Source organism: Centroberyx affinis, unplaced genomic scaffold (genome assembly GCF_046629955.1).
Source record: "Centroberyx affinis isolate AG114_WGS23_722 - 3 ecotype Tasmania unplaced genomic scaffold, CSIRO-AGI_Caff_v1 ptg000224l_1, whole genome shotgun sequence".
Lineage (NCBI taxonomy): Eukaryota > Metazoa > Chordata > Actinopteri > Beryciformes > Berycidae > Centroberyx > Centroberyx affinis.
In genome coordinates, this window is record NW_027278911.1 from 9,748 (window position 1) to 24,543 (window position 14,796).

A 14,796-nucleotide genomic window follows, 5' to 3' on the forward strand; every position below is an offset into this window, starting at 1 on the left:
ATTCGCTGGTATTCTGCAAAAATGCATATCACACATAGCCTGCTTAAGAATGTGTTTACAAAAATAAAATTCACATATACTTAAGATGTTTTTACAAAAATACATTCTAGATATACTTCAGAATGTGCTTACAAAATACATTTCACATAATGGGCTACTTCAGATTCTGTTTACAGATGTTTCAAAATATAAAATGTCTTTGTACATGTAGAGGATATTCATTTCAGATATATTTTGGACACTGGAAATATATTTTTTTCCCATGCACTGTCTGCAAATTATCCAGAATGTGTTTTGGCCACACAAAATACATTTCTGATGAATATCTTCTATATGTAAAAAACACATTACTGGACAATTTCTATACACAGTATTTTGAAACAAGTCTCTAAACATATTCTGAATTGTATGTTTAGTATGTCTACAGAGAAAAACACAAAATCACAATAATGCAAAGAGATGCTATTGTCACAAGACAGTACATTTTATAAAAAGAAATTACTGAGCAAATCATATTAAAAAAAATATTGTTTATGCCATATCAGGTATAGCCACCCCTTGCACTGATTCTGTCTGTGCTCCAGAGACCTCATCCACACATGGACTGAAATACAAACATTATTCATGCTTGTTCAGCCTCAGTGAATTGTAAAATAACAACAAGTGAGATAAAGTGGTTTCCTGGCCTGTTGCCAGCAGCGAGAAGTCTGAATGTTAGTCCCTCTTCACCTTAGCTGTCGCTTTAATGCACCTGATGCCCACGCAGCCCTGAATGACCCCACATGAGAGGCAAAGATATGGAAAATCGCACTACGTCTGAAGTCTATTATGGAGGGGACAGAAAAAAACAGACGTAAGTGTAGGCTGTCATCTGTTGATGCTGATGATAATTAGTATGTCATCTACTAGCATCTGCAGGATTTAATCAGCAGGGTGCTTTCAATGTGGGTCAGTGCCTGTGCCTTGGTGTTGTGATAAGGTATGTACAGTTGACACCACAACACAGCTCTAGTGTTTCTGAGCCACTTCACAATCTCGTCTCACCACTTTGACGATCAGTCTGAGGTTACAATGTCAAGACTGACCCCCTGAAATGTGACCAGGCAGAACCTCTGTGTGTGTAACCGCAGCCTGGTTACATTACAGAGATAAGATGAATCATTCCACAAATTAAAGCAGGAATGTGGTGCAGGCCTAATAAATCCGGACTGCAAAAGGAGAATCGTGTTTGACAATATTGGCATGCAAACATTTCATTTCTGTTTCAGAACCTATTGATTAGCACACAGGATAGATCAATCAGTGCATGTATACTGGTAAATGTTATGGGCATAACATTATTATTATCGCTGGTAGCAGTAGTAGTCATAGTAGTATAATTAGTATCTGCAAGATTAAAGATTTTGAAGGTCTGTCCACATGTTGACAGTCTGTTACACAGGCCACACATGGTGTTTTTCCAACTTGACAGCAACAGTGTTTAAGAAAAGTTTGAAGTTTAAAAAATCAAACTTCACAACTAACCAAGTGTGCTAATGTTTGACGTCTCCGCCCTCACTCACAAAGATTACTGAGAGCAGAGTAGACATGGACTAAATGCAAGTTGTTTAGGCCTATACTTCTCAAGAGAGGCACTTATTGGATTTTTCAACCTGTCATATTAGGTCACATCAGTGTTGTTGGTTGCTGAATGCATTTTGTTCAGGGAACCTTGCCTAATATGAGTCAGTTTATATCATTATGCTGAAACTGACATGCTTGAAAATGACCTGAATGGCATAAGTTTGTATGAACTTAAACCAGTAATTCTATATTTGTCAGTGAAACTAATAAGACCCTGTTTTTGTGCTTGCTCATCACATGAAAACAACAAATGCAGTTGATCTCTCTCTCTCTCTCTCAAACTATAACATGTTATCATTAATGATGGTTATTAAAAAAAAAGCACATGGAGTCTCAGCGAAACCCCTGAAGAAGCTATAAACAGCAGCCAGTCAACAGAATGAACGGTTGTGTGGTCGTTGGACTGAGCACAGCACTATTTTTACGAGCTTATTCAGGGACGCAAACAATCATTCCTTGAAAAATTACAGCTGCAGGGCACCGGGAGCTTTACTTTCACACACTGCACCACCCTGTCGTTACTGAAGGGAGTGTCAAAAGTATCCACATGGACCAACAGCACCTGGGGAAGAACCACAGTGGTGAGAGTTAAGATTTGAAACCAGCACCCAACAACCAATCTTGATCTGGAGTCATCAAATATTAGTGGCCTCTGACTCTTCTTTTTGAGGTTTTGCGGGGCATGGCACTTGAGCAACACGTCTTTGCATAATGAGACGTGTTTCTATTGATGAATAATTGAACTAAATCTGGGTTTGATATTGACTTTGATTGGACGCAAGCTATCTTTTTCACTGCCTTAAAAATACCTTGGGTATGCGGGCCGACTGGTGGGTTCCTGAATGTTTTATGAATGTGGGTGTAGTTCAGTGAGGAATTGAAATCACATAATGCTCTGTGGGCCTCTTTCACTCCGTTTCCTCAAGTTGTCAAGAAATTGAGTTCTTCCCCACATAAACACGGTGAGGCTAATAAACAGACACAATTCAGCACAGGAACAGATGATGAATTCCTACAACCTGAAGTGGGAAATTAGTTCCTAGAGGCCTTTTCTTGGATGAAGTGGGAAAATCCTCTTTCAAGATTACATGGCATTGTATAGTATGCTTGTAGGATGTGTATTGTGTGCTTGGAATTATATAATCACCCTTTTAAGATGTGGATTTTCTATTTCAGTGGCCCATATGAAAATGAAAGGAAAGAAATAACAGAAGTTAAAACAGAAAAAAAAGAAAAGAAAATAAACTGAAAGGGAGAACCTGTGTTCACATTTGCTCTTGAAGAGGCTGATGTCTAAATGGTATAAAAGGTATAACTCACAATACCCATCTGTCATACTCCAATGTTTACAGACACTAAATATTTTATAGCCTAAAAGCAAAACTGATTTTGGCTGTCAGGATCTGTTCTTAAACAAAAAGTAAATAATAAATAAAATGCATTATTTCAGAGTTAAAAAAACAAAAAAACATTCAATACAATAAATAATCTACAAATTGGACCTTTAAGTAAAGAAAAAAATCACTTTATGTACAAGATATTTATTGTTTATGTAAAACACTGTCATGCCTTTATCACTGGTGTTGCTTCAGGATTTGCTTCTGCAGAAACATGTGATCATTAGTTTGTCTGTGTCGCCCCCTTGTGGAAGATAGTTGACTGTGGGCTATTCTTCAATAATGCTCATTTACTGCAAATCTTGAAAGATCTTGTCATTTGAAAATATAATGCAATACCGATCATTGATTCCCTGCTTGAAATGTATTCAATAATGTTATCCGTTGGATTACTTAACTCAATATTCTAATCTAATTACATCCAGATACTTTCAGATAGCTTTTCTTTCAAAATCTATGAAATATAGAGTTACATATAGTAATATATTCTTTCAATATGTAAATTTATATATCTTTTTACATACTATATAAGTTGGTTTTCTGTGTCATCACCATGACAACCTATCAAAAGTTATATTCTAAAAATACAGATTATGGAATTACAGACTGATGGAAAAAGTGTTAATTTTTCAGGAGGAGAGGAGTTTGTGTTTTATTTTCCTTTGGATTATATGTTTCTGTGCTAGCACTCTGCCACTGGGCTGTTTATGATCCATCTTTGCCTTTTTCTTTTCCTCCTTTTCATTGCCATTGATTTAAATTGACTGCACAAATGGACTACATAATAGAAACAGTTTTTTTTAGATGGCTAGATACAGCCAAGATGGTGAACACACTGAATAAAGAAAGCAACACTGCCATGGATTTAAGGACCATTATCATTGAGTCAAAATTTTGAAATATGGACATCTAAACATGTGTGCAACTAGGTTTTGGTACAGCAAAAATTGACTCCAGTGGGATTTGACTCGCTACCAGTGAAACTGATTGAATCAACAATCCAACATGACCAGCTGAGCTCAAGGCCCTTCATCATCAAACAACACACAACAGACTTTGACATGCAAGTCTTGACACAGCAGGAATTGACTGAAAAGACCTTGAGAAACCAGACATCATCAGTCAAGTGTCAGGAAACCTTTGTATCAAAAGAGGGGTTATTAAAACAGTTTGAAACAGTAAAGGTCACATCGAGTCATTCCGCTGAAAAATCAAGAGGGGTTTTAATAAGGCTGAGATGATTAGATCTGTGCCTCGGAGATACATGAAGCGTCTGGGATTTATCTGCTGTTCTGTAGGAGGAGTGAACGGCTGCTTGTCTTCGCAACCAAGTGACTCCGCTGAGGAAGGAGTCAGACAGGAGGAGATAACAGATGGAGTAGATAGCACAGGATGGGTTGTTATTGTGGATTGGATTTAAAGACAAGCACCCCCCTTTATCCCTCACCAGTGTTGGGGAAGCCACTTTGAAATTACCATTGTTATCACCTATTTCACACTGGACCGAAGAGACAGCAAAGCTATAGAGAAATATAGTTTTGTGAAATATAGTTTTTTCAAAGCAACTTCAGTTGCTTTGAAAAAGTAGTTCAAACTACTTTGTAAAAATGATCATATCCACATCTGTAGTGTCATGTAATAGAAAATCATATGACTGCAAAAATACTGATTAGGAGGGTTGAAAAAAAATGTGTTTTATTTGAAATATTGAAGTGCAAGCAATATTCACTGTGTTTATATAACCCACACTCCAACGGTCTGGATGTAAACACACACCAATTTTACCAAAAAAATAATTTGTGTGTCTAATTTGTGTGTCTTCATTTTCTTTAATGTCAATCACTCTTACATTTTCACTAAGACAGCTGTCAGAATACAATACAATACCAGATACATGGTATGTTTTTTTTAAAAGATATGTTTCTTTTATTGAGAAAAGTGCATTACAATGTCACAAAGGTAATAAAACATACATTTGTAAATATCACTACATGAAAAGAATGAAATGGTGAGGCAGAAGGAGAATACAATAACTAATAACTAGAATAAATGACATTTAAAAAGAAAAACATCTGTAATATGGCTTGATTTTTGGATTTCACAGGTAGTATTTCATTTTAAAGATTTAAAAGGGTTCCATTTTCTTATTAACATTTGATACGATATTCAAATTAAGGTTTAAGTAGGTTGCTTTTACTGTTAATTTTTATTTGTGTGAAAAGCACAAATAGCATGGATAAAAAAGTTAACTCGTGTTGGAAAGGATTTGTGGTATTACCGTTACGTGGCTTATCTTTCAGTTTCATGCTGTTCATAATCTGTTCTAGAGAATGCTTATAATTTTTTAAGACAAAAAATAAAATGGTAGTAAGTTCCCATTATATTAAGAAACTCTACATTCATATGAATCCTTGAAATGACAATCAACTAAATATTGTAGAAATATTTTTCTTTACGTTATTTAATTTGTCGAATCTGTCGAAACCGTGCCAAATGCATCTGCCGATGAAGCGCGTAGCGAAAGTGCCAGTCCAGAGCGGAAGCGCCATTTACTTATTTCGAGAGATTTCATCATTCTTTTCCTCTCGCATTACCGCGGTCCATGCTTCGTAGCGCAACATCAGCACTGCTGAGGACCAGCACTGAGATTTCCTCCGTCTGTCTGGTGCCAAGGGTCCAACTCGTACAGCAGTCGCTCCGCTACCCGCCCCAAAACAGGCCGTTTTCGTTGTCGGTCTGCTTGTGTAAGAAGAAGAAGAAAAGTCTTTGGCTGCAGCTTTCGGAAGGACAAAACATGGATGGAAATATTGAAGAGGTTCTTGCCCCGTTGAGGCTTGCAGTCAAAGAACAGGTAACATTGGCTTATCCCCCGCTCTCAATTGTAATTCACTAGTTTGCATGAGTAATATGTAGATATAATATTTATATTGTCTCACAGTCACACGCTATTCAGCGTGAAGGCTCAACAGGCTAACAGGCTAACTTCCCTGGCTGCCTATGCAGTTGTCAATGAATGAGGACAGCCATTTGTTAGCCTGCTGCTTGCTAGCTAACGTTAGCTGACAAATCCATGTCTGCGCCCTACCGGCCTTTCTATGTATCTTTTGCCACGTTTCAGTATGCTGCTGTTGCAGACGTTTGTGAGCAGGGTGGGGTTAAGAGAAAAGGCCCAGCTCATGGTGCTACACTAATTTTAGCTACAGAAAGCTAAAAATGTATCTAAATATCAGCTGATTGCTTGCTTCTCACAGTGCAAACCATGCCTAGACTCGAATTGAATTGTTCCTTGGAGCTGGGCTCAAAGGCCGGCTGCATGTCAGTCTCAAGACACTTCTCTGTTTTAGGGGGATCTTGTGCGCCAAATGAAACAGGAAGGTGCCCCAGATGTGGATGTCACTAAAGCTGTGGCTGAACTGAAAGCAAGGAAGAGAACTCTTGAGGCCAAGGTAAGTCATTATCTCTACTTTATCTAATCTACTTTAACCAGCTTTCTTCCTGCCTTGAGTCATTATGGCCTGTGTAGGATAGATGAAAGTAGTTTCGTTTTGACACAACACAAATGATAATTCCCCATGCAGGAGCTGGCCTTGCAGCCCAAAGATGACATAGTAGACAGAACCAAGATGGAGGACACCCTGAAGAGGCGATTCTTCTACGACCAGGCCTTTGCCATCTATGGAGGTAAGATAAGGACAGCCAGTATTGGGGAATCTAGATTTACGCTGGTGCATAAACCACCGTACACACAGTTTTAAGCATTCTGTTACCATGCAGTAATGCTCCTCAGGTGTGAGCGGCCTGTATGACTTTGGCCCTGTGGGCTGTGCCCTGAAGAACAACATCCTGCAGGCCTGGAGGCAGCACTTCATCCAGGAGGAGCAGATCCTGGAGATTGACTGCACCATGCTGACCCCCGAGCCTGTCCTCAAGTAGGTGCAAGGGGCATAAAGCTTCAGTGCACTTTAATGCTTTTGTCTGCTCTCTGACTGTCAGTCATGATTTAAATGTGTTTTTGTCACCATAAGAAGAGGAAGAGAAGTAATAAGTCATTAAAATCCATCTCATGTCATCAGGTATTACCCATTTTTAGTTATAATTTGAAGAGTTTCCTTCCAAAATGAGATATTCACCATTTAAAAAAAAATATAAGTGACACCCACTCTCCCATAAGCACATTATGGGTTATATTTGCCGTTAGGAGTTATGCCAAGACAGTTGCTTATAGAATAGTTCGTTTTTTGACAGAATCATTTATGTTTTTGAAATATTTCCTGATAAATTTCAGGTAGCAAAATCTTTCCAAAATTGATATATAGCATTTTGGAGTGAAACCCTTCATTTGTAAATAACTAGCTGTGTGCAAGGTTAGGTACTATTTGAAAAGAGCGCCTAGTGGTTCCTAGAGACAGCTCCGAAGTGCTGATCTGTGGGTTTTGATTGACAGGCGCATATTGATTCTGCAATTTTATGCATGGGAGCTGCCCACCCTTAGCAGCCTTCCATAGCCCGGTTGCAGAGACATTGTTGTTAATTTTAATGGAATCTTAACATGAACAATACCATTTTTTAGTGGTCACGATCAAAAGTCTCTTTCTTTTCTTTATTATTTTCCCAGGACGTCAGGGCATGTGGAGAAGTTTGCCGACTACATGGTGAAAGATGTCAAGAATGGTGAATGCTTCAGGGCCGACCACCTCCTTAAAGGTAAGTCTATTCTACATCTGCCAGCCTGTTTTTCTTTGAGTGTACTTCCATTACTGTGTAAAGTTAAGATCAGTCAGCTTAAATACACCCGGGTGTCTATAGAGGGAGAGGGAGACACGGTCCAGCCTCATGTGTTGTCTGCGGCTGCTGCTGCTGGTTGGCTGGTCTCTAAGTATCAGTGTTGTGCCTGAGGGAGAATGGAAGTGGCCGGATCAGCAGGAATCACACAGGGCTCTCAGGGATACAAGCTGTCTAGGATCACAGAGGCTGGAGCTGCACCAAAAGCTAGTGGCAGGATGGAGATATCGGGAGAACAATTCTGGCCCTCTCTCAAAAACTTGGAGACAAAATGGTCTAAATTGCCAAAATGAAGTGCTTTGATAAGAGCTTAATTCTTTTGATATGTCAGTGGACATTTAGATTTATTCTACACAGACCTAATCTAAAAGTTTGGGCATTTTTCCCACTGATTTGTTCTGGACAATTAATATGTCACAATGCAGTCTGTCAAGTATACACACAACTGTTACAGAAAGCATGTTTTCTATGTCTCTCTGTATCCCACAGCCCATCTCCAGAAGCTGATGTCTGATAAGAAGTGTAGTGCAGAGAAGAAGGCTGAGATGGAGGATGTCATCACGCAGGTCAGTGTCGCTGAGGAGAACTGCTCTTCTCTGTGATTATGTGGAAACCTGTGCCAGCTGGAAGGCTTTAACAAGGCTTCTATAAATGATTGACTAGAGGTTTTTGTCCAATGTTATTTTCAGATGGACAACTATACCCAGCAAGAACTGACTGATCTCTTTGTGAAATACAACGTCAAGTCACCCACCACAGGAAATGACCTCACACCTCCCATCTCCTTCAACCTGATGTTTCAGACATCCATTGGACCAGGGGGAAACATGCCAGGGTAAAACCCAACATAACACCGTGGACCTGCCCCAACAAACCTTCCTTGATACTGTCAAATTTGTCTCATTGTCTGGCAATTAAATAAATCAATCTAAATTTGCAGCTATCTGAGGCCTGAAACAGCTCAGGGAATCTTCCTCAACTTCAAGCGTCTGCTGGAGTTTAACCAGGGAAAACTGCCCTTCGCTGCTGCTCAGATTGGCAACTCCTTCAGGAATGAAATCTCTCCTCGTTCTGGACTCATCCGTGTTAGGTGAGTGATCCTCTGGCACTCCTCTGCTATTTGTAGTGTTTTTCTCTCTGCTTCATATGATGTTTTGTTTTGAGAGATTGTACAGAAATGTAACTCCTCCACATTGCACCCGCAGAGAATTCACCATGGCTGAGATTGAGCACTTTGTGGATCCAACTGAGAAGGTCCACCCTAAATTCTCCACTGTGGCCGACCTAGACATCATCCTGTACTCCTCCAAGGCCCAGACCAGTGGCCAGTCTGCCCAGATCATGAGGCTGGGGGATGCTGTGGAGCAGGTAATGATCACCTAATCCTCTTTGATTTTTGGACTGTGTTGTATGTTTATTCATAGTATTAATAATCTTTGGTCCACTGTGGAGGCGATGACTGAAAGGAATATGATCAACGTCTGGATCGTAACCAACCAAAGCATTGAAATCTTGTACAGATCCTCTGCTTCTGTCTCATTTAGGGAGTGATCAATAACTCCGTCCTGGGATATTTCATTGGGAGGATCTACCTCTACCTTACTAAAGTTGGTGTGGCCAAAGACAAGCTACGCTTCCGTCAGCACATGGACAATGAGATGGCCCACTACGCCTGTGACTGCTGGGATGCTGAGACCAAAACCTCTTATGTATGTTCAGGTCGCTTCATGACTACAGAGATAAATTTCCATATCAGATAGTCCACACAGTGTCGCTCAATGTAATGTTTGTCTCTTGCAGGGCTGGATCGAGATTGTGGGGTGTGCGGACCGATCATGCTACGATCTGAAATGCCACGCACGGGCTACAAAGGTCCCTCTGGTTGCTGAAAAGCCTCTAAAAGAACCCATATCCTTGTACTGTGGTAACATTAATACTGCAAAAGAAATTCTTTGTTCCATCAAACATTGAGCAACTTCTGAGTAGTCGGATGCATAGTCATTCCGCTGTCATACTCCTTAACTTCTTCACACAAAGTTGTAAATGTCGTCCAGTTTGAGCCCAACAAAGGAGCCATTGGCAAGGCCTACAAGAAGGATGCTAAGCTAGCCATGGAGTATCTCTCTGTGTGTGATGAATGCTTCATTACAGAACAGGAACAGCTGCTCAATGAGACTGGGTAAGTGCTGACAACAGCGGCCATATTGTGCAGTATGGACACGTGTTGAATGGTTGTGGCGTTGTTATTTCCAATACAGTCAATTTCTTATTTTTTTTACTTTACAGAGAGTTTACCATTGAGACGGATGGGAAGTCTTTCAAACTGACAAAGGACATGGTCAGCGTAAAGAGGTTCCAGAAGACTCTGCATGGTGAGTTTCTCTCATGAGGGATGAAAATGATGCTGGGCAACTGAGAGCGACAACTTCTGTGACTCACCTGTGTGTCTGTGTTCTTGTTCACAGTGGAAGAAGTTGTCCCCAATGTAATCGAGCCCTCCTTCGGCATTGGTAGAATCATGTACTCCATCTTTGAGCACACATTCCATGTCAGAGAAGGTGACGAACAAAGAACGGTAAGTAGACAGTATTGAGTAGGACTTACACTATGATTGGATTGTTTGCATGCAGTTGAGTAGTTTGACTTTGTGTTTTCCACTATACTGACTTTCTCTTTTCTACAGTATTTCAGCTTCCCTGCTACTGTAGCTCCATACAAATGTTCCGTCCTTCCTTTGAGCCAAAACCAGGAATTCATGCCTTTCGTGAAGGAGTTATGTAAGTGCCCACATAATGATCATGTACATGTCCCATTTTTATCAGTGAAGAGGAGAAATTGCATGTTCTGCTGTCTTGGTTATCACTAACTGTTTCTTCACCCTCTCATTCCCTTTCAGCCGAGGCGATGACCAAAAACGGCGTGTCTCACAAAGTGGACGACTCTTCAGGATCCATCGGGAGGCGCTATGCCAGGACAGATGAGATTGGAGTGGCCTTTGGCATCACCATCGACTTTGACACAGTGAACAAGACGCCCCATACAGCCACTCTGAGAGACCGGGACTCCATGACACAGATCAGGGCTGAGGTACAGCACTTGACCCTTTCTCCCCTTTCTCAGTCATGCAAGAGGTTGAATTCACTGGCCTTTTTTCTACAGCAGGTCCAACTGGTGCTTTCTCTAGCAAAGTCTAAGGCCCTGCTACAGGTGTTGACAACACCGCTCTGCAAGCTTTATTTCTGTATTTATTAGTTATATTTAAAACTATAGTCTAGCTGCATATCTTTTTTTCCTAAAACCTAAAAACAGCAGAGGAGACTCGGGAGAGAAAGCTCTAATGGGATTTGATGCTAGGCCAGTGAAGGCACATGTGGAACTAGAGGCATGTGACTTAAAGGAACAATTCACCTCAAATTGAAAATTTGAAAAATTCTGTCATTATTTACTCATCCCCAAATTCTGTCATTATTTACTTATCCCTATGTCAGTTGAAACTCCACTGAAGTTTGTACAACCACCAAATACATAGTGAGTTCGCCCCTGCAGTTTCATCTCAGCCCTCTGCTAAACAATTCAAGTGAACTGGGTCTAGTTGTGTAGAGTTCCAAACGGGGCATAAAATGACCATCAGATTTCTCTTAATGGCTTGTGCAACATAATCAAAGTGTTTTATAGCCAAACATATTTTGCACTGAGTCTAAAAAGCCTATATTTACCCCATTATCTCCTATACGTAGCTCACTAACTGTTCCTTGTTTTTGAAAGCGTGAACAGACTTGCACCTTGTCTCACTGCTCCCAGCCTCTATTGGAGGTGCAAGGTGTCTGTACGAGCCTTGTGGGTGCTCAAGGAGGTTGGGGGTGGTGCACACTGAGTGACCAAAGCCTTTTGGCAGAGCACTATAGGGTGCTTGCCAATGTTGCACTTTTGAAAAGTGTAAGTTAAATATAGGAAATAATGGGGCTTTTTTGGACTCAAAACACATGGAATATGCTGCACAAGCTTTTTAGAGAGATCTCATGTCATTTTATGCCGTTTAAACAGCCAGACCCCATTCACGTAAATTCTAAAGCAGAAGGCTGAAACTGCAGGGGCTAACTCGCTCGTCATACAAACTTAAGTGGAGTTTTGACTGACATGAGGATCAGTAGATGAAGACAGAATTTTCTGTTTTGGGTGAACTGTTGCTTTATAACCACTTTCTGTTTTTTTTTTATCTCCTTGCATGTTGAGCTGGCATATCTGTCAAATCTGATATGTTGGTAATAAGTCACAAAGAGAATCACAGAAATATAGTCTTAGGAATTTTAACAGCCCAGGTGCTGAGGAAGGCCTGACTTGCTATTTGGATTAACAACTGGGAGATGTCCTTAAGAAAATGGGGATTGTTGACATGACACTTATGACATTTTAATGCGTCTTCTAATCTTTATTATGTAAACAACCTGTTCTCTCTCTCTCTCTCCTCAGGTCAGTGAGTTGCCTGTGATTGTCCGGGATCTGGCCAACGCCACCTTGACTTGGGCAGAAGTGCAGAGCAAGTACCCCATCTTTGAAGGACAGGAGACCAGCAAGAAAGACACGGTTGAAGAATAAGCTCACTCATCTGCCAATCACTCTAATGAAAATCCACAGACTTTTTGCATATGCATCAATAGGAAGAATATTGCAACTGTATTGTGACAAGCAATGGTGCACTGAGCCCTCCTTGTGTTCTACACCACTGCAATCACTGAAATTCAATTTCAAATCAAATGTTATGTATTCATGGTACCTAACAGTTGTGGAAAGGTTACAAAGGACCGTTGTCCCCTTGATGAGAAACATTTCATCCATGTAAGGGCATGTCAAATATGTTTTAAAAAAGGGAGAAAACTTTATCAGGTTGTTGAGTCTTCTGTGGAAGGAGGCTTTCACCATTCCAGTTTTTGGGCAGATTGGATTGAGATGTTTACCAGTTTCAATTCAATAAAAACAGCCAGCACTTACTGGACACGGGCATATAACCGTATTTTCTGTGAAGTTTCCGGAGCATGAAAACTTAACTGACTTGTCACAAATGTCCAGTGGTCCTGCATAGCTCTACAGCACTAATAGTTTAAGGGTTAGGGGATAGATTCCCACTGGTGCCGCGGTACTGTAAAGGGTTTTACAAAAAGTACTCACCAAATTTCACATATGGGGCACCAGGTACTTTTCCTCCAATGTTAAATTTCATATCTGATGCTTGCATGGCTGCATTTTGACACTGCAGGAGGCAGCCAGAAGAGACCTAAGAACAATAAACGGGGAGAGATTATGCATTTGAGAAATAAATAAACTTGAAAGTCCACTCAATAATTCTGTGCCCACTAAGTAGCCTACAGCATAAAAGTGAAGGCAAAAGAACAACTGCAGTTTGTAAAGGCTGTCAGAGAAATTACAGCTTTTACTTAATACTGCTATTGCATAATGAGAGCAATAACAAGTGAGATAGAAATTAGTTGAAAGATGGAACCAACAATTTAATTATGAGCTCAAGTTAACTGTATTTATAAATTTTACTCATAATGAATCATAGGAATTTAATTTCTCAGCCTATAGACAAATTAACTGTATTTTCCAACTGCAAGAAGATTCATTTAGTCTTTGAGTCTTCCTGTAAATTTGCACAATGCACTCATAGCATCACTGTAAGGAATGAATAAAATAAACTGGGGATAGGGATTTTAATGTGTCCCCGAAGAATTCAAAAAGAGTTGCTACTGTTGTCATTTTTGAGTAGAAATCATAAATGTTTATTTTGTAAGTCAACATAATGGAAAGGCAAAGACAAACAGGCAGCTTCACAAAAATTCTCTACTGTAAGTTGACGTCCATATGAGGAAGCTGCATGTTTGCAGACATGTTTAGATCTTTCTTAGCATGCCATAACATAACCTGTGTCAATGTAGCCTGTATGTTTAAAAAAAAGAAAAGAATAATCTTTAGTCAGTTGTTATAGAAATAACTCTTAAGCATGATGTGAAAATGCACACAAACACTTGTCTGGTGCTTGGGGTCATCTGTAGGTTGTTGGTTTCGATTTCTCACCTCAACGTCTATACATCTTCCTGTTGACTTCCTGTTGGTCCTGCATAGCTCTACAGCACTAAGAGTTTAAGGGTTAGGGGATAGATGCCAAGGTACTGTAAAGGGTTTTACAAAAAGCACTCACCAAATTTCACATATGGGGCACAAGGTACTTTTCCTCCAATGTTAAATTTCATATCTGATGCTTGCATGGCTGCATTTTGACACTGCAGGAGGCGGCCAGAAGAGACCTAAGAGCAATAAACGGGGAGAGATTATGCATTTGAGAAATAAATAAACTTGAAAGTCCACTCAATAATTCTGTGCCCAATAAGTAGCCTACAGCATAAAAGTGAAAGCAAAAGAACTGCACTTTGTAAAGGCTGTCAGAGAAATTACAACTTTTACTTAATACTACTATTGCATAATGAGAGCAATAACAAGTGAGATAGAAATTAGTTGAAAGATGGAACCAACAATTTAATTATGAGCTCAAGTTAACTGTATTTATACATTTTACTCATAATAATGAATCATAGGAATTTAATTTCTCAGCCTATAGACAAATTAACTGTATTTTCCAACTGCAAGAAGATTCATTTAGTCTTTGAGTCTTCCTGTACATTTGCACAATGCACTCATAGCATCACTGCAAGGAATGAATAAAATAAAATGGGGATAGGGGTTTTGTAATGAGTTGCTACTGTTGTCATTTTTGAGTAGAAATCATAAATGTTTATTTTGCAAGTCGACATAATGGAAAGGCAAAGACAAACAGGCAGCTTCACAAAAATTCTCTACTGAAAGTTGACGTCCATATGAGGAAGCTGCATGTTTGCAGACATGTTTAGATCTTTCTTAGCATGCCATAACATAAACTGTGTCAATGTAGCCTATATGAAAAAAAAAGCAACAAAAAAACTCCCAAAACCTCTATATTTGA

The 14,796-nt window shown here is 39.8% G+C and overlaps 1 protein-coding gene and 1 non-coding gene across 2 annotated transcripts; both read left to right on the plus strand.

Annotated features, from left to right (window-relative positions):
- Positions 1-5,203: 5,203 nt before the first annotated feature.
- On the plus strand, positions 5,204-14,387 carry LOC139663212 (glycine--tRNA ligase-like). The gene is made up of 17 exons (XM_071541794.1): positions 5,204-5,871; positions 6,365-6,466; positions 6,599-6,701; positions 6,808-6,949; positions 7,636-7,724; positions 8,292-8,368; positions 8,492-8,637; positions 8,743-8,892; positions 9,008-9,170; positions 9,347-9,511; positions 9,603-9,710; positions 9,836-9,981; positions 10,089-10,174; positions 10,268-10,377; positions 10,486-10,579; positions 10,699-10,889; positions 12,273-14,387. Exons 1-17 carry the CDS (start codon positions 5,623-5,625, stop codon positions 12,396-12,398), a joined length of 2,247 nt encoding a protein of 748 aa, XP_071397895.1. The 5' UTR covers positions 5,204-5,622; the 3' UTR covers positions 12,399-14,387.
- On the plus strand, positions 7,408-7,544 carry LOC139663426 (small nucleolar RNA SNORA84). The gene has a single exon (XR_011696710.1). It is a non-coding gene; the product is annotated as a small nucleolar RNA SNORA84 (small nucleolar RNA).
- Positions 14,388-14,796: the final 409 nt, after the last annotated feature.

Coding starts and splice junctions, on each gene's coding strand:
- LOC139663212 (XM_071541794.1), top strand. CDS start 5,623: ATGCTTCGTAGCGCAACATCAGCACTGCTGAGGACCAGCACTGAGATT. Junction 5,872..6,364: donor GGCTTGCAGTCAAAGAACAG/GTAACATTGGCT, acceptor TCTCTGTTTTAG/GGGGATCTTGTGCGCCAAAT. Junction 6,467..6,598: donor AGAGAACTCTTGAGGCCAAG/GTAAGTCATTAT, acceptor TTCCCCATGCAG/GAGCTGGCCTTGCAGCCCAA.